The 26224-nt window shown below is 42.5% G+C and overlaps 1 protein-coding gene across 1 annotated transcript in view; it reads left to right on the top strand.

The window, feature by feature from the left end:
- The window catches only part of TMC2 (transmembrane channel like 2), a 52582-nt gene that overhangs the window by 10142 nt on the left and 16216 nt on the right, over nucleotides 1-26224 (top strand). Inside the window, exons 7-13 of the mRNA XM_043538835.1 lie at nucleotides 4464-4562; nucleotides 9595-9737; nucleotides 11203-11350; nucleotides 15244-15432; nucleotides 21027-21206; nucleotides 21834-21986; nucleotides 24205-24333. Coding sequence (XP_043394770.1) covers nucleotides 4464-4562; nucleotides 9595-9737; nucleotides 11203-11350; nucleotides 15244-15432; nucleotides 21027-21206; nucleotides 21834-21986; nucleotides 24205-24333 — 1041 coding nt within the window. The remainder of the gene's footprint in view (nucleotides 1-4463; nucleotides 4563-9594; nucleotides 9738-11202; nucleotides 11351-15243; nucleotides 15433-21026; nucleotides 21207-21833; nucleotides 21987-24204; nucleotides 24334-26224) is intronic.

Genomic DNA, 26224 nt, shown 5'->3' with positions numbered 1-26224 from the left:
CACTGTCTCTCAGTCTCTCTTTCTGGGTCAGCAGCCCCTCTTTCACTCCACAAGCTGCTGCCTCTTTGTGACTTGACCCTCCAGCCAGGTCACCAAACGTTTCCCCTTCTGGGATTGGAAAGTCTCTTCCCACAAACAGGCTCAGGCAGCCTTCCCATTCACTGATTTGTCATGCCACTCCCTCAGTGGCTGGCATGGGAAACTGGGCCCACCCTCTAACTCTGCGTTCTGGCATAGGGACCCTCTAGCCAGCAGTTAAGGCCTGTTCCATTTCGACCTTGCTGCTTTTCCCTGACTCCTCTGCTACCTTTCTTACTCTCCCGCCCCCAGGTTTGCCAGCCCAAATGTACCTCCCTTCTCCCAGGGAGTGACTGCAGGCTTTCCCAGAAACCCCTTTTCTGTGGCCGATTTCCTGCCTTTATAATCCCCAACCCAACTCATTTCTCCTCAGCTGGGCTTCCTCATTCAATCAGGGGATTGCTTAGCCACTGGATTCCCCTTAGCTATGACTTGTTGGGTTAATTAACCCCCTTCTCAGTCTGCATTAACCCTTTCAGGGCAAGTGTAGGGTGAATACCTTTGAAAAATCCCACTCTTAAGCAACTAAACATGGATTTGGAAGCCTAATTTTAGGCTCATATTGCTGAAAATTTTGGGCTGAGTGAAAAACAGAACTCAAGAATTCTATTGGCTTCAAGTATAGGCCATCATATCTATAAGAAATCCAGGATGTACTTTTCCAAAAGTGATTAAGAAAACCATAGTGACAATATGACACTGTCAAACACATTTCTTAATCCCGACATTCTTGTAAAATATATATCTCATAGTAAAGGTAACATACTGGTAATATTTAATTACACGATTGCCTATTGAGGAGTTATAAAATGTACGTACAAAATACTTAATGATGTGGTTTAAAAGTTCTTACTGGTGCTAATGTTCTTATTGGTGTTAATTTGACATCGCTGCTTGACTAGTAAGTGGTAAGTCTGACTAAGGTTTGCATAGTTTCTCAGGTTGTTTCAAATTAAGAGGACGCATAAAATAAATAAGAGTTGCCAAATCCTCTAACAACCAATAATTGTTGGTTTCCAAAATACCCCCATTTTCCACATCTTAAGTCAGCCAGTTGTTTCTTCACGAGAAAGGGTTTTCTTGTTACTCTTTTCCATTGTTATTGGAGGAGGCTTGGCCAAAGAAGAGTATCATGGAAATACTTAGTTATGCCCCTTTTAAAAATAGATGTGTGTATTTAGCTATAGAATACTATGGCTCAGTTTCTGTGTGCTGTGTCTAAGGGCTCTGCTATCCACCAAGACTGCCAGATGTTCTTGTTCAATGCAGGTTATTACAGAGGAAAGACAGTGTGTGGTCTCTGATAGAGATTGCAATTTTTTCCCCTTCTTTAATTTTGTTGTTTGCTTTATCTAAAATAAAAGCCATTCAAATTGAAAGTATCCTCTGAGCATGGACAGGCATAACCACTAAAAGTGAACAGTACAAATGCATTTTCTTTATTTACGAATTGTACATTTCTGTATGATGAAGTAGTTGTGCCTGTTTTGTCTATACAGTATGTATATTATTCATGGTGCATTAAACTATTACAATGTATACAGGAGCTGGGCAATAACCATTTAATTATAAATGGCTTTAAAACTAAGTATATAACCCTTGCAAAACAAATGCATTAGAAGCGATGGACGTGCTCTGTCTGCTTCAGGCTGCAAATGTATTCTAAACTATTTATGAGCCACTTAGACTTTGCTGTGCACTGACCATAGCCTACTTATAAATATATTAACTCTTTATGACTCCTTCATAGACAACCCTTAAATTAAAGGGTTACCAATCAATTCTGATAAATCTTGGTCTTGCTGTAAGTCCTACCCTGCACAATGCTATTGGGAGATGCCATGGCATTAGTCTGTTCTCATGTCACCTTCCTGATACCAGCTGCCCTCCTGACCCCTGCCATTTACAACTGCTTAATGTTGAGATTATTTCATAACTCAAGTACTGTATAAAGCTATCTGTAAGCATGAACAAATGCCCCTCAGCTGATCTTGGCTTCTCTTGAGGGAAGAATACTTCATCAACGGATAAAACTAATCCCTTTGTTGCATTAGAGAGAGATAACCCATGAAATTCAAGGCAAAGGAGCCTTCTATCCAAATAAGTGAAGTTTAAATTGAAGCTGTTGCTGTGCAGACATGCTCCTCTCTCTAGCAGCGTCCATTTCCCAGGCAGTATTTAGCCAGAGAGACTATTCCAATAACTCTTGGGAAAATTCACTCGGAATGTTTTCAGATGGTGCTGTGACATGGAGAAGAAAAATAAATTATTCTAAAAGGTACAGTATATACTATTGGTGGGATTTTATGAAGCACTCATAATTAGTCTCAACTCCAACATCACTGGGAATAGAGCTAGACCAATGCTGAGCATTTTGAAAATATGACCATAAAAATGTCAAAGTCCAAGCCCAACCCCAGCAATGCTCTGCTTCATCCTCCTCTAACAATTGATTTGTGTGCCATTCCACCACTACATCATAGAACAATTTTGCTTTAGATCAGGGCAAACCCTTTTAAAGGGGCATCAAAAGAGAAAAGTTAGATGAAAGGATCCATCACATCCCCCTGCCCCCAAACATGGCCATTCCTTCCATTCCACCATCAGAATCTAGAGAAGGCAGTTCTGGAATTCTGGATCACTAAAGACCCAGATCACAAGCACTTTTCCTTATTTACAACACCACACTGAAGAGGGAGCTGAATGACACCAAATATATCCAAACAATATGAAGAAACATCATCTATCCTCGGGTTGCACTTTACATCACCAGTTTAGTAACAGATGAAAACAATAAAAGGAGGCAAGAAGTTAAACCATCCCATTATTAGTTGCTGCATTTCATAATCTATATGTTCATAAAGCATTAAGCCATTTTCACTGTAGCCCTAAACCAACTCCGGGTTACCAGTGTTCATGTACAGAGAAGTGCCAACAACATCAGTATCTCTGAACAATGAAAACAAAGGAGTATCTGGAATCCTGCATGTACTCAGATCAAGTTTTGACCGCCCAGGAGCATTTGATTATCCATGAGCCATCTGCATGGCAGCCAATGGCTCTTCTTGAATAAGTCTAGTTCAGGTTACATAGAAAACATTTTATCAACAGCATCACCACTAGATTACTAAGAGAAAACAGAGGAGACAGAGGGGGAGGGAAAATTCTGCTCTCTCAGACACTGAAGTAACTCCATTAAAATAATTGGAATTGCTCTGGACTTATGCCAGAGTAAGCAAGAATAGAATCTGGTCCAGAGAAGACATGAATTGGTTGCAAGTTAATTTAGATTCCTCCATCCTATGTTTATTCCTGCAGAATAGATCTTACTTGCCAGAGTCTCCAAATCCATCTCTCAGCCCTTTTTAAGACTTTCCCCTTTTATTTAGGGGTGGTGGGTGGTTTGGTTTGGGTTTTTTCTTCATTTTTAACAATGTACCCATCACAACTACAATCACATTTTATGGACTTTACGATATACATGGTATATGAACATCAAAGTAGTAGCAGTAAAAGGGTGGTGGTTAAACAATATAGGGCCCAATTCTCATTTCACGCAAGTTTTTCACTGGTCTAGTTCTAGGAGTTACTCCTCATTTACACCAGTCTGAGATCACAATCAGGCTCTAGATGAAATCCTGGCCCCAGTGAAGTCAATGGCAAAACTCCCATTGACCTCAGTAGGACTAGGACTTCATTGTGTCTCTCGGCATTCTTGTGAAAGTGTTCTCTATTAGATAACCATCTTCTTCACTCATGTCATTCACAGTTGATTCCAGATCTGGAAGTTTGTACCCTTCCCACAAGAACTAGCAACATCAGGGCCGGTAAAACTTCAACCTACTGGTCGAGAGATTCTCTTTTTTTACTACTAATTTTTAAATTGTAGAAGAAATCATTCTAAAATCTCCCAAATTCTCAGAGCAATTTGCAGCAAGTCATTGTAACATGGCAACAGAAAACACACTCTCACCATGTCAAATCCCAATTCAGCAAAGAACTTAAGTTCAGCTAACTTGACTTCAATGGCACAATTCACATGCCCGAAGTTGAGATAATGTTAAGACAATGTGGTGAATCAGAGCCATAATCTACACACATCATGAAACAACAGAATTTTCTGCACTTTTGATAGTCCTGGGAAGCATTAGGAAGCTTATGGGGATCATTAAATGTGCATGTGCTAATTCAGGTTGAGTCACTTCTTGCAATCGGAGTTCTATAACTTTTGCTAAATAATCCTGTGTGTGAATTTGCTCCACATTTTAAAAACTTCCCTTTGTCTGGTTGTATCTTATTACAAGGAAAATATTTAGTTAGTGGAAAAATTAAAGGTGATATACACTCTGCTATACTATAAACATGTCTTCATAAACCTCACCTAGATCTTGATGGGAATCCCATATGGAAGTATACCTAGAAAAACTGTACCCAGAGCTGAACAAGCTACCGCTATGGATTTTTCTGTCCTTTGGGATTTTGAGGTATGTATTGTACTCTTCCAAAGCAGATAAGATGTGTTAATATGTAAAGGAACAAAATTCACCCCTGATGTAACTCCATTGAAATTGCCAGGTTTACAGTGATTAATTTGGTCCCAGATGTTGATTACATCTTTTTATTTTATAGTTTTAACACACACACATTTTTCCCCAGACAGGGACATGAAATGACTCCCATTGACATCAATGGGCTTTGGATCCCCAAAACATTTTGGACCAAAATCTATTGTGTGCGCGCATTTGTTTGCATATGGATTTAGAGGATTTCCGTACACAAATGTGTTTTGAATGCACATACTGCACATATATATATGCAATTGTTGGTTCTGCATGAAAAAGCTGCTGCTTTTTTTTTTATTATTAAAAAATGGGTGCACATGCACAATTACAGAGCATGTGGCTGTTCAAGTTGTAGATTTAATACTCATTTTACAAAAAGATAAAACAAATAAATCCACTGAAATCAATGGAATTACATCAGTCTTTCATTGGGAGAAGTGAAATCAGAATCAGACACCTGCTCTCTCTATACCTTAAAAAAACAAAATTATCTGTAGCCCTGGGAGACTGAAGTTATATATATCTCAATCCTTGGCTTCTTTTATTAGAATTACAACAGGCAGGCCTATTAGTTTGATTTGCAATAATAATTTTGTAGCGAGGATAACTGTCCACGACTAAGTGGAGTGAAAGCAACTCATTTCACATATGCCACTGAATAAATCATCAGATAGCAGTGACTTTTGGCACTACTGACGTAGGTTCACATAAGTGACTTAGACTTACTGGCAAGGAAAGATTCTGGAAAAATAAAGACCGCTTAATAGTTACATCTCTGCTGCACTGCAAGTCAATATAGACCAAGTATCACATCATCAATTTACATTTACCTAGTGACTTTCATCCTGAAAAAAATCCAGGACTTCTGTACAAACAAGAATCACTTCACTAATTACTAGTGCATAGGTTCAGTATTGATTCCGAGGGAAGAGTTCCACTTAGTTACCAGCACCACATCCTACAGCAGCTCAGGTTTTCCCAGTGGGGCCAGAATGTCAAACTCATGTGCGCACTGCCTCTAAAATTTAGGTATGTCTAAGCAGAAAGCATCTTCACATAAATGGCAATAAATGGAGAGAGCGAGCCATGAAATGAGGGGCCAGAAGAAGGTTGGTGAGGTGCTCTTGCCACTTATCAGAAATAAAGTGGCAGGCACTATAGGAGTTTGCTGAATAGACAAAGTGGAGCAAACTAGGAAATGAAATCTCCATTATCCTAAATTTCCAAGTGTGTCTAGTGAAATGATGCCTCCGCTTTTTGGTGCCCAACTTGAGGCACCTTGAAGGATTTAGTTTTCAGAAATTCTGAGCCCCCCGGTTGTCTGAAAATCAGGTCCCTTGAAAGGAGTTTGAAGTTGGGCAGCCAAAAATTGAGGTGCCACCAAAAAATCAGTAGTCCCACTTGAAAATTTAGGCCACCATGCTTATGTGCCGTTGTGAAACCTTCAAGCTACTAAATCAGCCCTCGGAGAAAACTAGCAGGAGGGTGAGTAGGTTCTGTTCTGTATGATACCTCTCCTGAGGTCGGACAATAAAAGATGGTATTTCTGGAAGTGCTGTTGAGACACTATCCAATGCTGCAGAGAACTACTGTTGAAGGTGGTACTTCCAGAAAGATCATCATCATCGATGTTTTCTAAAAACCACTAATCTGAAAGTAGGTCAATTTATTAGCAGGTCTTCAAATGTCTGTTTTGAACAACCTGATACAGCGGTGATATTGTCCCACTCATTTTTAATTGAGGACCTTATTGGAGTTTTAGACTTACTCTCCCCATTCCCTAAGCCGACTTGTTAGTGTTTAAAACTTACCGAAGCTCAATGCTAATTATCGGTAATCTGAGTATGTTTGCGTAGAACGAGCAGTGCATCTTTAAAAATTAAAAAAGGAAGGTAGCAGCAATCTTTAGTCTGTCTTGTTAGGGGAAAAAACCCACCGCAAGACAGAGGGAAATTTTTTGCTGACCTGCAGCTGGTATTTTTATTTGAATGTCTATAAATTCCGCACATAACAACTAAGGAAATTTGTTCTGAGATGGGGCCATGTGTGACCACGCTAGGGCAAAGAGCAGATCTACAATTAGCTGCCAAATTTTTGCCTTTTGCTTGGCACACGTCCACACTGTGCAGCTGTGACTAACATCCACAGAGACTCACCCTTTATTACTACAGTGTGCACCATACGTGTGGTGCAATGGGGAAAAAAAACTTGAGTAAATTTAAAATGAAGAGAAAAAGCGTCAACATCACCAATCCCTGTAAAACAGATTTCTAACAGACACAACGTTGGAAAAAATATTTTTCAACACAATAATGAATAAGGGAATACTTTGGCAGCAAGTGGGTTGCATAATTGATGACAGCATTAGAAAAGAATAGATCTCATTTGGACATAAGACTACATGTATCACAGAAGGAAAAAAAAATTTTAAAAAAACCCGAACATGCGGTGTGATGTTCCGTACAATTTTTGACCAGAGACCAGAAAGCTAAAACATTAGGAAGATTATTTTCAGGCTTGAGTTTCACTCTGCACTAATGAACTCCAGAATGGTCCTCTTTCTATTTTACAAGGCTTTTTACTTTACTCCTCCCCACCATACACAATCATAGAATATCAGGGTTGGAAGGGACCTCAGGAGGTCATCTAGTCCAACCCCCTTTGCTCAAAGCAGGACCAATCCCCAATTTTTGCCCCAGATCCCTAAATGGCCCTCCTCAAGGATTGAACTCACAACCCTGTGTTTAGCAGGCCAATGCTCAAACCACTGAGCTATCTCTCCCCCATAATCTAATCTTCTACCATTTCCAAGGGACTGTGTTGCTGCCATACCAGCTGCTGTGTTGCTCTCTGCTCTCAAAGACTCCCCAGTAATGGCAGAGACATGCAAAAGGTCATGCTGTACCTATGGCATTATACTCCGAATTGTAGTGTTCCCTCCACCTGCTGGAAATCAGGAAGAAATAACTCTGCAGCCAGTGTTGTGGCCTGGATTACTAGAAATCTCCCATTAATAAGCACATGAATAACTAACAGTTTTACTGAATGCATCCATCATTTTACAAAGAACTGATTAAACTGGGTCAAGTGTACAGCCTAGGATATTGCTTTCATTGTTCCGAAGTCCTGATCAGAAGCACAGATGGGAGCTTTCCAGAATGTTGTAGCCAGGCAGGGCTGGATTAATGTGGGGGCTTTAGGGGCTGCAGCCCAGGGCCTCGGGCTAAGGGGGGCACCGCAGGCCGGATGCGGCCTGCTGCTTCTTTTCATCCGGCCCACGGCAAGTCTCCACGCCGCGAGCCGGACACTGGTCCCCAAGTCTCAGTGCCCCCCCCGGCCTTCCCCCAGGGCTGGAGCCGCGAGCACTGGCTCACTGATGTGTCCCTGCGGCCCCTAGGCAAGGGGTGTTCAGGGAATCTCTGTGCATTGCCCCCGCCCACAGCACCAGCTCCGCAGCTCCCATAGGCCAGGTACTGCAGCCAATGCGAGTTGCGGGGGTGGTGCCTGTGGGCACGGGCAGCATGCACCATGCAGCATGGTCTGGCCCCTCTGCCTAGGGGCCGGACATGTCAGCCACCTCGTGGAGCAGAGCAGTGCAGAGCCAGGGCAGGCAGGGATCCTGCCTTAGCCCTGCTGTGCCACCAGCCAGGAGCCGCCTGATGTAAGCACCTCCCAGCCGGACTCTACACCCCACACCCCCTACCCCAGCCTGGAGCCCCCTCCTGCACCCAAACACCCTCCCAGACCCCACACCCCCACCTGCACGCCAACCCCCGTCCCAGCCCTGAGCCCCCTCCTGCTCCCAAACTCCCACCCAGAGCCCACACCCCGAAGCTCCTGCTGCATCCCAAACCCCTGTCCCATCCCTGGCCCACCTCAGAGCCCACCCCCCCAAGCTGGAGCTGCACCCCCTCCTGCACCGCAATCCCCTGTCCCAGCCTGAGTTCACTCCCCTACTCCAAACCCTCAGGGGCCCCACAAAAATCTAACAGCCCCGAGCCCACAGGAGAGTTAATCCGGCCCTGTAGCCAGGTCTCTACTATCCAGTAAATATTCAGTTAAAGGGTAGAATAGCCAAAGCAGAAGAGATGGACAAGATGTACAATATGCTACAGTACTCGTCAACATGGATCGGCTATTACAGAAAAGTGGGGAAGAATCTGCTGATGCCCAAAGAAATAAGATTTTCTAGGAACTCAGTGAATATCTACTTGTGTATGTAATAAAAACACAGCTCCATTTCAGAAACGAGAAGAACATTTCCTGAGATCTGATGGTCCATCGGAGTAGTGGTTTCATGGAAAAGAGTCAAGATCGTTTTGATTTTAGACTTAGGTGAATTTGCAATGCAGACTAAGCCATAAAAGCAGATGCTCTGGGGTGAAAGTCAATCATTTTCCAATTAGAAGAAAAGGTTTCAAGTGGGTGTGATGGGACCTGGGGGAGGGGAAGATGCGATTGTTTTGGATTCACCTCAGAGTTTTCAGAAAATTGGGATGTTTGGTCCAGGATTATGTTAGTAACCAAGAGTGGCACAAATTAACAACTACATCAAAGGGACGTGTAAAACAGGGAGAAGAGAGTCATTCCCAGGGGGAGAACAAGGCCTCAGTGGTGGACAGGTTCAGCTCAGACCTCAAATTTCACCCTCTGACTTGCTTCCACTCACCTAGACAGGTTCTTCTGGTCAGTAGAGGGGCAGAGTGTGTGTATCACAGGCATTTGATAAGGATAGCAATGGAGTGGTGTTTCAGAAGCTAGTCGCTAAAAAGCAAAGATTAACCCAAAAGAGTAGAACTAAAAAACTTCATCGTTAAAATGACTATTTTAACTTGCAACATTTACAAGAAAGGTTAAAACAATGCAATGGCCTTCACTCTTGTAAGAGAAATCCATGTAACAGATAAGGAATCAAACTTATTGGTTGGATTTTGTTTGTTTTGTTTTTCTTTAGGGTTATATCAAATATTCTGCTCTTTTTTATGGCTACTATAATAATCAACGGACAATTGGCTGGTTGAAATACAGGCTACCAATGGCATATTTCATGGTTGGAGTTAGTGTATTTGGCTACAGCCTGATGGTTGTTATAAGATCGTAAGTATAGTTCTTTGGTTTTAGTGTTTTTCCCGCCTCTTTCTCTGAAATTCAAACTACTCTCTATTGCATTTCACCTTTCTCCTCCACTTATTGTTAAAATAGCAGATTTAGGGACGTGGCATAGCACTTTCAGTCCAGTTCCCAGGTGATTGGAATTCATGTGACAATTTCAGAAGACTTTTAGGACCTACTTCACCAAAGAGCCTACTCTTACATTCCTTGCACCCCCAAAACCTCACACTGACGCCAATAGGAGCTGTGTGGTGTTCATAATGAGTACACATTCGAACCAAACTCTAATGAGTAAAGCAGATGCATACCCAAACCAATCTGCACTGGGCAGAATAATAATGTTTTGCACTAATCTATCACCTTCTAGTCCAGGATCTCAGAAAGATTTAATTTAGCCTCCCAAAACACTGGAGATAGATGTTACTGACCTCATTTCACAGATGGAAAAATACAGGCACAGAGTTAAGTGACTTGCCTGTGGTCACACAGAAAGAAGTTCTATTCATGCTTTTGCACAGACAATTTGCTGACTCCACATCATGTGAGTTAACCACAAGACTATCCTTCCTCCCCATAGGAAAGTGTAAGCCAAATGGATTTTTATGTTTATTGAAACAGGCGTGTTGCTATTCAGTGCACACAAAATCTTGAGTCCTTTGTTGGAATGAAGCACAGAAATATATCCAGACACTCAGATGTGCTGTACATTTACATTATTACCATAAATCTCAACATCTGTTGTCTCATCTATACTGGAGGGATTTATGCTAGAAACTCTAATAGGAATTACAAAATATTTCAGGGATCAAATAAAAGAGAGAAAGAATTGAAGACGTATCTGCTCCTGTGTTGATTAAAAAGTATGCTTCCCCCCCTGCCCCCTCCTCATATTGGTTTACTGCAAGTACTCTACTCCAGCATTGTGTAACCATTGAAATCTCTCTGGAACATCATGCTGTAGCTGGTATATCTGACAGCATCAGAAATTTGTTTTCCTTAATCTAAATAGCATGCAAAATAGTACAGATACAGTTTGATGATGATGGTGGCATTTATTTGTATTGCCATAGTGCCTAGGCATGGACGAGAACCCTATTGTCCTAGGCACTATACAAATAATTCTGCTCCTGGTCTATTTATGAATCCCCCTAAATTTCATTGATGTTACTGTTATTAAAAATCCTCCAATATAGCTATCATTTTGTAATGAATAGTGGATCTGCATCATGATATATGGACTTAGTCCTTCTTAAACCAGAGGTATTTATTTAAAGAAAACAGCTACAACCAGACACAAACCAGATACTGCCACATAACTTGAGTCCCAGCTTTGTTTTCCTTATTTACCAGGAATCACAACTTGTCTGAATTTCTATATAGCACACAGGGGCATCTAGTGGCTGAATAACATACTGCAAGTAAACACATTGCCATTTGTGTCATCGCACAGGATGGCCAGAAATGCCAATGAAAACACAGGAGATGGGGATGACAACAATTTCACTTTCAGCTGGAAAATGTTCACTAGCTGGGATTACCTCATTGGCAACCCAGAAACTGCAGACAACAAATTTGCATCTATTACAACCAGCTTCAAGGTAATATCCAAATGACATACACTTTCTCTATAGGGAGTTCTCTGCCTCTGGAGATGCTACCAGAATCCACCTTAGTAGCATTTCAAGGGGAAAATTAGACAATAACCTGGAAACCTATATAGCATCCTAAGGGGTCCCCTGGGATAAAATGATTAACCATGGTGATTCTAGTTCATACGTTCTGTGATGAACTGAGCTCCATATTTAGGGTTAAGAAGACTATAGCTGTTTTAACTTTCCTCTGGGGAATGGAGTAGGGATGTCAGTGAGGAATAAGTGAGTGGTTTTCAATTGCAAGGGACTGAGATACTCTTGTGAAGCATGATCTTTCTGATATGCCCTGATGTGTTTCAGTTAGAGATACAGCAGAGCTGAGAAGTTTGGATCCAGATGCTAATTTCCCCCCAAGTTCAAGAACAATATGGGATGCTCCACTCCTTCCCAACACAGCATGCACACGATAGATTCTTGTCCAAACTCATGCCCTTGCTGGCATTTGCTTTAGCTTGCTGCCTTGGAGACTCAGCTTAAGAAATAGGATTTTGCTTATAAACAGTTCTATACTGAACTTAATCCAAGCTCCTTCATAGGCTGGTTATCCCGAGGAGTGCTGGAACAATTTGTATAGTGGGAATGGTGAGAGCCATTGAACCAAACTGTAAACCCTGCATATGATGAAAATCACTTTAAGCTGGGGGTGCAGCAGCACCCCCAGCACCCCTAATTCCAGCACCTATGGTGATCCCCAGGGCTTTTGCCTACAGGGCTCGTCTCTCCTCCTTGCTCTCTCTCTCATCTCCAATCAAAGGTCTTATCTTCCGGAGCTAAAATGAGATCCAGCTGCTCTGGCTGCCAAAGAGAGTCTGTGGAATTGTGCTGTACATCCACACAAAGTACTAAGTCTTGATACTCTATCACAGAGCTCATTAGAGAGATTAGCCCTAGCCATGATGCATTAATATGAACTTTCTTAAATACAATGGGATTCAGATCCAAGGATCTGGTATGGAGTCCAGCTCTAATTCCAATATAGAGGTTGTGAGAGTTATATTAGAAATAAAAATGAACCCAATCTGCCAGTATACAAGCTGAATTTGAATGAAGGGGATTTTGGCGGAGGGGGAGGGGAGGTCTCTTTGCCAAAAATTCTTTGTTTAGCTTATTACATGTTTATGTAAAAGAGGGGACAGACAAGGAGTGTGTGTACATTTGCATTTGGGTCTTGACTACCATGTTACACAATACCAGCCAAATTCTGCTTCAGTTATACTGGTGTGAATCACAATAATGCCACTGATGTTAATGGAATCATTGCAAATTTATACTGGTCTAGTTGAGAACAAAAGGTTGGCCCATATTGTATTAATTCCAAAGAAAATTGTTATGGAGAAAGCAATTATTGAGACGATCCACTGTGGAGCTGGTTGAAAAATGGCAATTATTTGCAGAAAAAAATTAATATCCCATGAAAAGTTTTGGATTTTCAATAAAAATCCATAAGCCAAAAATTGAAAAAAGTTGTTAATTTTTCAAAACTATTTTCAATTTTAAAAAAATATCAGGTTTTGCTAACAATCTTTTGTTTTGAAAAGCAAAACACTGAACATTTTAACTTAAAACCAAACAAAAAATGAATAACTTTTAACTTTACATTGTTCCCCTCCCCCCATTCAGTTTTGGAGTTATGGAAAATTTCCATTAACATTTTGGTCAAAAAGCCATTTTTTCATTAAAAACAAGTTTCAATTAAAAAGTCAACCAGCTGAGATGAACTCTGTGCATAGAAGAGCCCAATATAAAATGGACTGGGTAAAACATTTCTAGAATTCTTGAGAGGAGCAAAGAGCAATTTAGGTATCAGCACACCTAAAATGGTTTTACACACGGAGAAAACCAAATGCATAGATCATTGTGGAAGGAGAAGTCAGTAATTAAAGGTTATGTTCAATTTCCTAAGATACAAATTCTTGAGCTGAATCCTACATCACAAAATCCTTGAACTTAATTGTCTGCATTTGTCACACTCAAAGACAGACCTTGGAGAACGAGGGAGGTCACATGTGCATCAAGCATAGATAAAAACAGAAGGATCTTTGCTACAACAGAAGAGCCAATTTTAAAGGTATATTAGATTTAGGGCTTATAATGTCTAACAGTAGGCAAACAGTATCTGGAGTGCTTGCATTAGTCATTTTAGTCCTCTCTATTTTAATATTTGCTGTTAAAAAGTTCATCCTTGAAGCTGGTAAAACTTTTGGGAACTCTCCAGAGAAAATTACTGGCTCAGGCTGCCAAAGTAGTGGGTTTTCTTGTTTTTAATTTCTTTTGGCTCAATCCTGAAAAGCCTGGACCATTTCCTTTATTGTATGGGTAAGCAGGTAGGTAGGGAAGATTTAGGATCCTAACAATTCAGAAAAATGCGACATCAAGCCGGGGTAAATGGCTTTTATAAAAAGATTGAGTGTGGGTAAAATCCCTCGTAATGCTTTGAAACAATGGTTTTACTCAGCTGTAATCTAAGCAAACATCTTGGACAGAAATCTCCCTGGTTTTGAAAGCACAAATTTGTTCCTCCAGTGGTCTGATAAGTGCCCATGCAAACATTGCAATAAATGAACAAGGCAAGGGGAAGGTGCTAAGAAGGCAAATGTGCTACAACTCAAACTCACAGAGTGGAGAACAAGCTGAACTAATGTGACAAAGAATCTGAAGGAAAAACATTTTTCAGTTGCTTAGATACCAATGCTAGGAGTCTGGACAACAAGCAAGAGGAATTGGAATTTCTCATTGATGAGAAGAAATTTGATACAATTGGAATGTTAAAATCACTGGTTACAATCTGTTTAGGAAGGTCAGAGTGGGTAAAAGTGGGTAGCACTCTATATTAATGACACCTTTTTAGCTGATAACTCAGAAGGACAGGATCTTGAATGCATTTGGATTAATATGCTAACTCACTAACAGAGGACAGGAGTGGGTACTGGTGGGGACCTGTTACAGACCACCAAATCAAACCAGAGAACAGGATGAGTTACTCCTGAACACCCAGCTATCGTGTGTGAAAAGAAAAATTGTGTTATGGGATATGTATGCAGGAGGTTCTGTGTGATCAATAGTAGAGGTTTTTAGAGTTTCTAAAAAATTGTATATATAAGAAAATTTTCCAATGCAGATAGTATTGTACCCAACATGAAGAAACTTAATTATGGACCTCACTATAACAAAGACAGACAATTTTATTCCTGGACTGGAAGTTGGTGGTTGCCTAGAGACTACTAATCATGATGTGATTACATTCAATCCAGGCAACCCCACCAGAAATAAATATATGCTTCAAAAAGTCCAAATTTTTCCCAAAGCTGAGGAAAACGTTGAGTGGAATTGAGAGGAAATCTTTAAACATAAAAACATGAATGAAAATTGGGGGAATGCTTTAAAAAGAGTTTATTAGATGTCCAAAAAGCCATGATTCCACAGTCATAGCTCTCAAAAAACTGATTGAGAAGTGGCTTGATTACAGGGAGAAAAGGGTGCTAAACAGCTCTTTAATCTAGCAGAGAAAGACATAATGAGAACCAATGGCTGGAAGATGAAGGCATAGATGTTTAACAGTAAGGGTTATTATTAACTTCTGGAATATTAGAACAAACTTCCCAGGAAAGTGAAGTCTCCGTCTCTGGATGTCTTCAAATGAAGATGGGATACCTTTCTGGGAAGATATGTTTTAGTCAAACACAAGGCATTGTCCTCAATAACAGCATGGTGTAACTGGATGATATTCTATAGCCTGTTATATACAGGAAGTCAGAGTAGATGATCTAATGGTCCCTTCTGGTTTTAAACTATGAATCTATGTATCTGCTACAATTCTTTAAATGTATCTACTTATAAAGGAGTCTATTGTGGATGAGCAAGAAAGTAACAAAGATGAGAACATCCATCTGAGAAGATTCCTTCGGGTTCTGGCAAATGTGCTTATCATATGTTGCTTGTGTGGAAGTGGCTACCTCATTTATTTTGTGGTTAAACGGTCCCAGACTTTTTCAAAAATGCAAAACATTGGATGGTATGAAAGAAATGAGGTAAGAAGAGTTTGTTTCTGATTTTCTGTAATATTAACTTTCCTTGGAAAGAAGTGTAGTAATTGTTAGCATGAAGATAGCTGCTAAGACAAAAGATTGTGGGTTCAAATCCCACATCAGGATTAAGGTTAAAATGTTAAAAAGCACCAAAGTGTACATCTAACACGGGGCAGGGCAGAGGGAGTGAGTCTCAGAGTTTGGATCAACTGACTTGGGCTTGTGGTACAGGGCTAAAAATAGCTATGTAGACATCCCTGCTTGGGCTGGAGCCCAGGCACTAAGACCCATCCACCTTGCCAGATTTCAGAGCCCAGATTCCAGCCCAAGCGGGAACGTCTACACTGCTGTTTTTTAGCTCCACAGCCTGAGCCACGCAGGCCTGAGTCAGTTGACCCAGGCTCTGAGACTTTCTGTCACAAGGTTGTTCCCTCCCTCCACCTCCAGTGTAGACATAGCTGAAGTGACTTAAGTAACTAAGGGCATGGCTACACTTGCAGATGTAGAGCGCTTTGAGTTAAACCAGCCTTCGTAGAGCGCAGTAGGGAAAGCGCTGCAGTCTATCCACACTGACAGCTTCAAGCGCACCGGCGTGGCCACTTTTTGGCACTTGCAGCAGCACTGGGAGCAGTGCATTATGGGCAGCTATCCCAGCATGCAAGTGTCTGCAACATGCTTTTCAAATGGGGCAGGGGGGTGGAGGAGAGAGAGTGGGTTTTTGGGGGGCTGAGAGCATGTCAGCATGCTGTCTTGTAAGTTCAGACAGCAGCAGACCCCCCTCCCCCCGCGCCTCTCTTTCTCTCACACACAGCATTCCACACAAATGGTTGCTTTGTCTCGGAGCAGATGAGCAGCCGGCTGTCAGAAACGGAGCTTTCAAAGGGCATATCTGCATTCCTGCAGAGATTCAAAAACAATGACAAGAGTGGCCACTTGACTTAAGGGGATTATGGGACGTTTCCGGAGGCTGATCAGAGCACAGTAATGCAACACCTCGTTCACACTGGCGCTGCGGCGCTCCACGAGGGCACAGCGAACGTTATTCCACTCGCCGAGGTGGAGTACCAGCAGCGCTGTAGCTGTGGAGTCAGAGTGCTCTACGTGTCTTGCTAGTGTGGACAGGTAGTGAGCTCCTGCACCCGGGGCTCCTTTATTGCGCTGTAACTCACAAGTGTAGCCAAGCCTTAAGTCCCATTAATTTTCAATGGGGCTTATGTGATTTAGGTGCTTTGGAAAATTTTATCCCAAGTCTCAAACTTGGTGTTGAGATGCGGTATTGTATAAGAAGGGTCCCTTGACTGTTAGAGGTGCCCTCCCCTCAGATAAAAGGTTAAACTGAGCTCCCTTCTGTCCGCTGCTGATCGAGCTGGTTGAAAAATAGAATCTCCACCCCGTGGGAAATGCTGAGATTTTGACATTTGGTTTTGTTACATTTTGAGGCAAAAAGTTGAAATCTTGGAATCTTTCAAGGAATGACGTATTCCTGAATGTGTTTTGTTTTGACCTTCTCAAAATGTTTCATTTCCACTTAATTTCAACTTCTGTTATATTTAGAATATATAAAAGTTGAAATGATGAAGTCCAAACTAAATGTTTAGATAATTTCCTGTGAGAATTTTGACAAAATTGATACATTCCTGCAAAACATTTCAATTTAGTAGAATCAGCATTTTCCAACAGAAAAACGTTCCCTCAGAAAAATTTCAACCAGCTGTAACCTCTGAGGCTTTTCTGCTGATATTTTAAGATCTCATGGCATTTTTCCCAAAAGAAAAAGGGATATTCCTGATGTCCAACTTCTGGCCAGCATTCCCTCCCTCAGTACGGTAGGTACTAGAAAAACCTACACATTCTATCAGGGACTACACAAGTGCAACTCCCCCTAAAGTCAGTGGGTGTTGTACATGTGTGACCAAGGGCAAAATCTGTACATCATTGCTGGGTTCATAAGACAACTGAGTTCCAGGTATGTTTCCATTCTAGTCAGCAACATATTCTTAAAAGTGTGAAGGAGACACTCATTTTTTTAAAAAATAAAGATTATTTTACGCACAGGCTGACAGCTTAGTTTCTATAATATTCTTGCTACATTAAAATAGGAGATTGGACCTCATTCTGAAAGGCCTCCGCTCTCTTTAAAGTAAATGGGAGTTGTGGTTAGTAAGCACTGGGATCACAGGAGCATCTTCTGTTGACCTCATCCCTCCGATAACAACATAAGTGTTCTGGCAAAATGCACAAATCATCCCAGATTATTCAGACTTTGGGACTGTAGGAGGTACAGTAATTAGATATGCCAGGAACTGAAGTAATTTTGCAATCTGGGAGGTACCTCAGCTGGGTTTTCCTCTTTGAGTTATTATACGGACACCACCCCCGTGGCATAGTAGATATCACAAAAGAAATCTGGGAAGAGGAACCCAATGAGGGGAGAAATATAATTGACCATGTGTTGCAGATGTGAGAATGGATAGCCCAGGTCACCCCTATTGTACGGTTTCAGAGTAACAGCCGTGTTAGTCTGTATTCGCAAAAAGAAAAAGGAGTACTTGTGGCACCTTAGAGACTAACCAATTTATTTGAGCATGAGCTTTCGTGAGCTACAGCTCACTTCATCGGATGCATACTGTGGAAACTGCAGAAGACATTATTATATACACAGACACCATGAAACAATACCTCCTCCCACCCCACTCTCCTGCTGGTAATAGCTTATCTAAAGTGATCATCAAGTTGGGCCATTTCCAGCCCAACCTGATGATCACTTTAGATAAGCTATTACCAGCAGGAGAGTGGGGTGGGAGGAGGTATTGTTTCATGGTCTCTGTGTATATAATGTCTTCTGCAGTTTCCACAGTATGCATCCGATGAAGTGAGCTGTAGCTCACGAAAGCTCATGCTCAAATAAATTGGTTAGTCTCTAAGGTGCCACAAGTACTCCTTTTCTTTTTGCCCTATTGTACGGGAACATTTGGAAAAGGCGCAGGAGGCCCAGCAAACCCATTACAATTGCCAGGCAAAAGTCTGACAGTTCCAACCAGGGGATCAGGTGATGGTGTTGGTATCCACGGCAGAAAGCAAGCTTTTGGCCCAATGGCAGGGGGCCTATGAGGTGATTGAACCTGTGGGGGAAGTAATCTACAAGATGTGGCAATCAGGATGCTGGAAACAAGAACAAATTTATCACATTAACCTCTTAAAGCCTTGGCACAAATGGGAGGCGTGTGTAGTGGCCCAAGACACCCCGATCCAGGGAAATAACATGCAGGAGCAGATCAGGATATCCACTGATCTGACACCAAACCAGAAGAAAGAGGTAACTGAGATGATCAACCGATACCAGGATGTGTTTTCAACCAAACCAGGTCAGACCACCAAAGAATATCACCACATTATCACAGACCCTGGGGCAAAGGTAACTTTAAGGCCCTATCGGGTCCCAGCAGCAAAAAGGGAGGAGATCAAGGCAGAGGTAAAAAGGATGTTGGAGCTGGGAGTCATCGAAGAGTCCCACAGTCAGTGGTCAAGCCCGACTGTGTTGGTGCCCAAACCCAATGGAACCACTAGGTTTTGTAATGACTTTTGCCAACTGAATGAGATATCCAAATTCAATGCATACCCCATATCGATGAGTTAGTTGACTGCCTGGGCAATGCCCGATTTTTGACCACCCTTGATTTAACAAAGGGATACTGGCAGATTCCCCTTGCCAAAGATGCGAAAGAAAAGACGGCATTCTCTACCCCAGAGGGTCTGTTTCAATATACTGTTCTTCCTTTTGGACTGCATGGGGCACCTGCCACCTTCCAGCATCTTATGGACAAGCTCCTACAGCCCCATACGAGTTATGCAGCGGCATACCTGGATTATTCACACCCCTAAACTGAGAAACCTACTTGGAAAAAGTGGAAGTGGTTCTGGACACGCTAAGACGGGCTGGCTTCACAGCCAACCCAGCCAAGTGTGCTGTAGGGCTAGCTGAGACTAAATACCTTGGCTACATTGTAGGAAGGGGCATGGTCAAGCACCAACTAAACAAACTAGAGGCTATCCAGAATTGGCCCTGGCCAAATCGGAAAAAGCAAGTCCGGGCATTCCTGGGTGCGGTGGGGTACTACCGACAATTTATTCCCCATTTTGCTACCAGAGCGAGTCCCCTGACAGACCTGATAAAAGCCCAGGGTCCAGACATAGTGAAGTGGACAGATGCCACAGAGAAAGCATTCATGGATCTACGGACAGCCCTCTGCAGTAACCCTGTGCTTATAGTCCCAGACTTCAACAAAGAATTCATTTTACAGACAGATGCATCTGAAGTAGGATAGGGAGCTGTCCTATCGCACATGGTCAGAGATGAAGAACACCCAATCCTCTACCTCAACAAGAAACTCCTCCCGAGAGAGCAGAAGTATGTCATGGTTGAAAGAGTGCCTAGCTGTGAAATGGGCCCTGGAAACACTACGTTATTACCTTCTGGGACGATGGTTTACCCTTGTGACTGACCATTCACCCCTCCAATGGATGCAGCGAAATAAAGAGAAGAACGCAAGGGTGACCAGATGGTTCCTGTCCCTACAACTTTTCCAGTTCACCATACAATACCAGGCTGGAAGCCACCATGGCAATGCAGTTGGCTTGTCACTGGTACACTGCCTAACGTCCCAAGTTGCCCAACCCTGTGGTGTTTAGCGGTGGGGGGGAAAAGATATGTGACAGGGTCAGTCCAGATGGCTACAGGAGAGTGATAGAAGGCAGATATATTAACCCCAGTTTAAGTAGGTCCCATTTCCAGAACAATCAGGAACTTTCTGGAAACAATTAAGGCAGACAGGCTGATTAGAACACCTGCAGCCAATCAAGAAGCTGCCAGAATTAATTAAGGCAGGCTAATCAGGGCAACTGGTTAGTGAGGGGTGAGTAAGGAGCTGGGAGCTAGAGGACGTGCTGCTGGAGGACTCAGGAGTACAAGCGTTAACAGACATCAGGAGGAAGGTCCTGTGGTGAGAACAAAGAAGGTGTTGGGAGGAGGCCATGGGGAAGTAGCCCAGGAAATTGTAGCTGTCGCACAGCTGTTCCAGAAGGCACTCTGCACAGCTGCAGTCCACAGGGCCCTGGGCTGGAACCCAGGTTGAGGGCGGGCCTGGGTTCCCCCCCAAACCTCCCAACTCCTGATCCAACACAGGAGGCTCCACTGGAGGGGAAGGTCTCTAGGCTGTTCCCCGACCCACATGGTGGATCAGCAGAGACTGCGGGGATTGTTCTCACTCTTTTTTCCCCATGCTGGCCAGTGATGAGGTTATCTGAGTGAAAGGCAGATTTGAGCCATGAAAGTGGCCAAACTGAGGGCTACTGTGAATCTCTGAGGCGAGCAAATCCACCAATAAGCGCAGGACCCACCAAGGTAGAGGAGGAACTTTATCACAATACATTTCCTGACCTGCATTAACGGAAAATTGCAGACTCTGAAAAGAGATGTCAGCTTTCTCTTCATAGGAAGTGAAGCGGCCTTCATATATGAAATACTGTAAGACCTACTTTTGATAAGTGCTGAAAATATCATTATTGTTATTATTAACAGCAGTATCCTCATTTGGCAGGTTGAAATTGTTATGTCCTTGCTAGGAATGTTTTGTCCTCCACTGTTTGAAACCATTGCTGCCTTAGAGGAGTACCATCCTCGCATTGGATTGAAATGGCAGCTGGGACGTATCTTTGCTCTGTTTCTTGGAAACCTCTATACCTTTTTATTGGCCCTAATGGATGATGTCAATGAAAAGGTAAGCAGCACTATAATGAAAGAGAAAACAAGAACCATAATATGTTCTAGAATCCAACATGTGTGATCATAATTCTTAAAGCTAACATGAACAAAAGACTCCCTTGCTATAGGATATTACTGATTTTTTTCCATTCATATGTACTGTCATAAATATAAAGGGAAGGCTAACCACCTTTAAATCCCTCCTGGCCAGAGGAAAAACCCTTTCACCTGTTAAGGGTTAAGAAGCTAAGACAACCTCGCTGGCACCTCACCAAAATGACCAATGAGGAGACAAGATACTTTCAAAGCTGGAGGGTGGTGGAGGGCGGGGGGGGGGGGGGTCTCTGGTCCCAGATTTAAAGGTGGTTAGCCTTCCCTTTATATTTATGACACGCCCCCCCCAAATCACAGATAGGGTGAAACGCTGGCTGTGATTTGTTGTAGGTCACTATTTACATTAAAGATGGCACCTACATATCATGGTGGTGGCCACATTAGATAGATTAAAAACTATACAGCTTGGGCCTATCTGGATTTGGGTTGGAGCCTGAATTTGCCCTACGTGTAGGTGTGCTCTGATCTGGTGTGTTAGTTTAGGCCCAACACTAGAGGTTTTCAGCTGCATGTGTCTCTTCTGTTTTAGCTGACTGAAGAAGTAGTGATAAAGAACATCACACACTGGACCCTGCTTAGCTACTATAACTCATCTGCAATGAATGACAGTGCGGTTATTCCACCTCCTATTGATCCCGCAGACATGCCTCGAGGTCCTTGCTGGGAGACAACTGTGGGCATTGTAAGCAGTTTTGGGGACCTCAGCTATGATAATATGTAGAAGTTTCTTAGCGGATACTTTTTTTGGTTGTTTTTAATTTTACCAGAGTCTGAAGTTTGATGCCCAAATGACCAATATGGGGTGCTTTAAAAAACTTCCATGCAGTAGCACTGCTGTACAGCATAGGGGCCTGCAAAGAGCCAACTACCTCCTCATAGCTGATGGAAGCGCTCAAACTACCACTGACAGAGGAAATTACAGGCATTCCTCCCCTCACAGATGAAGCTCATTTGGGGCAAAATTTTCAGGAGTGGCCACCAAGTATCCAACTTGGGATACTTTCAAGAAGGCTGGTTTTCAGAAAACCTGAGCAGCCAGAACTGGAAGCTATTGCAATTGGTGATGTAGACTGTATTATCCATTTGGTCATACATTAAAGAGTAGCTTCTAATTTATTATTATTCACCATGTTTCACCTTTCACCCAGTATTTAATATAAAGAGTAGGTAATATGCAAAGGGAGATTCTGAAACCAACCAACAAATTGCAAGGAAGTTTTAGCACAACTTGTTCAGAAAAATGAAATTCATAATAGAACAGTTTATGGGGTAAGCCACATTAATTCAGAGTTTTCTGTGAGCATATTTGCAGAATGCTATATGGTAAATCAGAAAAAACCACCTCAGCATGTGTATGTTTTAAATTAGCACTGGACCTGCTCCTATTTCCTGGGATCACAATGTAGAAGGGAGACAAAGTGGGTGAGGTAATATATTTTATTGGATCAACTTCTATCGGCTTAAAACCACCTTCACCAAAACAAGGACAGTACACCAGAGAAGTAGATCACATCATGGAACAGAGCACTAATTCCCCACAGAACCTACTTCAAAATAGCATAAAAGCCACTGACCACACATCCCTAGTTATCAACCCCCACCCCACACTGGAGCTCAGACAAGATATTGAACAATTACAACACATACTTGATGGGGACCACATCCTGAAAGAAATCTTTCCTGAACTTCCTCTCCTGGACTTCAAAACAACCCCCCAACCTCATCATCTGAAGCAAGCTCTCCATAGACCAGGACCCACCAACTCAAAGTGCCACTAGCCCCTGTCATAACACCACATGCAAAACCTGCAGACATATTTCCATCGCTATGATGATCAATACCCCCACAACACACCTTTCAAGATTCATGGGTCCTACAAAAGCCTATGACAATATATAGTGTACCTCATCCAGTGCACCATATGCCCCAACAACTATGTAGGTGAAATGAGAGAAGCACTACACTTTCAAATGAACTCACACAGAAAAATAATGCAAGACAAAACCAGCATGTCACCTGTGAGCGAACACCTTTCACAAAACAATCACTCTATATTGGACCTTTCAGTCCTCAAAGGAAACCTGCACAACACCTTCGCAAAAAAAAAAAAAAAAAAAAAGAGCTAGGGAGCCCAAATTCATAAAAAAATTAAAAAAAAAACAAAAACTCTGCTAGACACAAAAAATGGACTAAATAGAGACACTGATTTTATGTCTCATTACAACAATCTGTAATCCACTAACTCTCCTTTGTGCTATGACTGCAGAGGTGTTACCTGCCCACTTCATTTTGAATGGTTTCTTGCAATGTGTGTTAACTCCTTATGCTTAACAATCAGTACCACCTTGTATTTATCTCTGACAATCTGATTAACTTTCCCAGACTTCCAGAAGAGGATCTGGGGAGCTCAAAAGTTTGTATCCTTCACCAGCAGAAGTTGTTCCACTAAAAAGATAATACCTCACCCAAATTTTCTCTCTCGTATCCTGGGCCAAACACAGTTACAACAACACTGCCATAGAATTTAGATGATCTGGTGGTCCCTTCTGGCCTTAGTCGGACCTCCTGTATATCACAGCCTGCCAACGGCACTCAGCATCTGCACTGTAAAGCCAAACAACCAAAATGAGAACAAAACGACTGACATTAGCCCTAAATAATCAAAATTAGATCAAGGCGGCCAGCCAGCAATTGATAGTTGGTGGCTGTAATGCAGCCTGTGCTTCTTGAAATACACAGCTGGTGAGCATCACCAAAAGTCAGAAGACAGGGAAAAGACCCAACTTCTACTCTGTTTAATGGGCACTCGTGGAGAGAGACCGATTAAGGGAGGATACAGTCTTCCGATGCACCACTTAAATTACAGTAGCTAATTGCTCTTTCCTTGTGTTCAATTGCAGGAATTTGTAAGACTCACGGTGTCTGATATTCTGGTGACCTACGTAACCATCCTGGTGGGAGATTTTACGCGTGCTTGCTTTGTCAGATTTGTGAACTACTGCTGGTGCTGGGACCTTGAGGCTGGATTTGTAAGTCAGTGTCTTAAAGCTGAAAGGATATAAGCAATTTTTAGCCATTTTATAATAGATTTTTTTTAATGCATCAAGCATTATTACAATCTAATTTGATATTTTAATTCATGAAGTGTATCCATGCAACATTTCTCTGCAGGTCAATAAAGCTCACCTTAAAAAAAACAACACAACAAAAACTTAAGAAAAACCCACCTTGCTCTAGTCCTACTAAGATAAGGACTGACTGAACCCTGCAAGATTCAGTCCCTTTTGGTGTTCATGAACTAAACCATGCAACTGAGTTCACAAGGAATCAATTATGTGTTTGCTTGCAGATTGAAATTTGCTTAGCTGAACCTTCAAGTCCTCCACATTTAGGTCTCCTTCTCAAGCCCCAGGACCTCCCTATTTATAGGGCCCACTATGGATGAGGCAGGATACCTTAAGTAACAATATGAATCCTATGCAATATTATCTGCCCTTGAATACAGTGTTCCTTCTGCTGTATGTACGCATGAATAAACAGTAAGTGCAAGGCTGAATAAATAGTAAGTGCAAGAATTAACCTCAGGTACATGGAGGAGCGTAATGCACACCATTTATATCCACCCTCCCTACCCTGCTCCCCAAGCCGGGCTGCCTCTGCACAGCCAGGCACTCCCCAGGCAACTCCGAGCTGCACCTCTGACTCCCTCTTGCCTCTTCCCTGAAGGAGCCTGGCACCGGCTGGTGACACCCCCTGCCCACAGAGCCTGACCGCCATGAGATGCTCCCCAAAGTGCTCGCTCACTGCTGCCTTGGTGCTCATGGCTCTGCTGCTGCTCCACAGTGGTGACCAAGTGCCGTGGGGAGCATCTCATGGCAGTCGGGCTCTGCGGGCAGGAGCTGGCTCCTTCGGGAAAGGCAAGAGGGCGTCAGGATCACAGCTCAGAGCTGTACCGCCCACCCTGCCTGGAGGGTGCCTGGCCATGCAGGGGTGGCCCAGCACAGGGAGCAGCTAGCCAACACCCCAGCTCCCACAGCATGGAGAGTCAGGCGCCCAAGCAGCCTGGGCAACTCCCACCAGCTTCTGATACAATTGCCTCCTGTCAGGAGCCAGGGTTTTAAACCTGTGGGGTGTACCCTAAAGCCTATGTGTTTAATGGAAGGCAGAAATCTGTTTATCATTACATTCCAGGGGCCCTAGAGAATTATTTTTCTGTTTTTATACAACAATTTATATTTTATTTGTATACAAGCTGTAACCCAGATGCTTTACAGCATTAAATACAAGACAGTAGATGAGAGACCTCAGAAATTACTGAAACTAGAGGTGTCATGATGACTAACACCCTAATGCAGAGGGCCTGTGGGGAATTTAAAAGGCACAACTGAAGTAGAAGAGGACATGATTTAAGAGGGGTTCTGGGCTACTTTGCAATGGCCCCGGTACCGTACTGCCTATATTCCTCCTTTTTTAGAGGAATAGGCTGTCCACATGCCTTTTGTTGATGACAAACTAACCTAATAACAAGAATAATACAAAACAAAGAGTGCAACCTACTTCCATTTTGACAGCATCTCTCCTCTCCCCCCACTTACCCCTCATCCTACTGTGACACAGACAGAAGTGTCTCCTTACCTAGGGAGGGAGGCTAATGGGCTTGTGAAATGCTGGCCCCAAACTATTGGCTAAAGAAAGTACCATGCAACTGTTGTATGACAGAGGATGAACTATTCGATCAGGTCTGATGAGTAACGATGGAAGCACCTAATTTTACCCCTGAAGGAAATGAAGAAGCTGATTCTCTGAGAGTGCTACATTATAATTATACAGGTTTCAGAGTAACAGCCGTGTTAGTCTGTATTCGCAAAAAGAAAAGGAGTACTTGTGGCACCTTAGAGACTAACCAATTTATTTGAGCAT

Source organism: Chelonia mydas, chromosome 2 (genome assembly GCF_015237465.2).
Source record: "Chelonia mydas isolate rCheMyd1 chromosome 2, rCheMyd1.pri.v2, whole genome shotgun sequence".
Lineage (NCBI taxonomy): Eukaryota > Metazoa > Chordata > Testudines > Cheloniidae > Chelonia > Chelonia mydas.
Note: the sequence above shows the minus strand (reverse complement) of the source record. Positions and strands in the feature narration are given on the sequence as shown.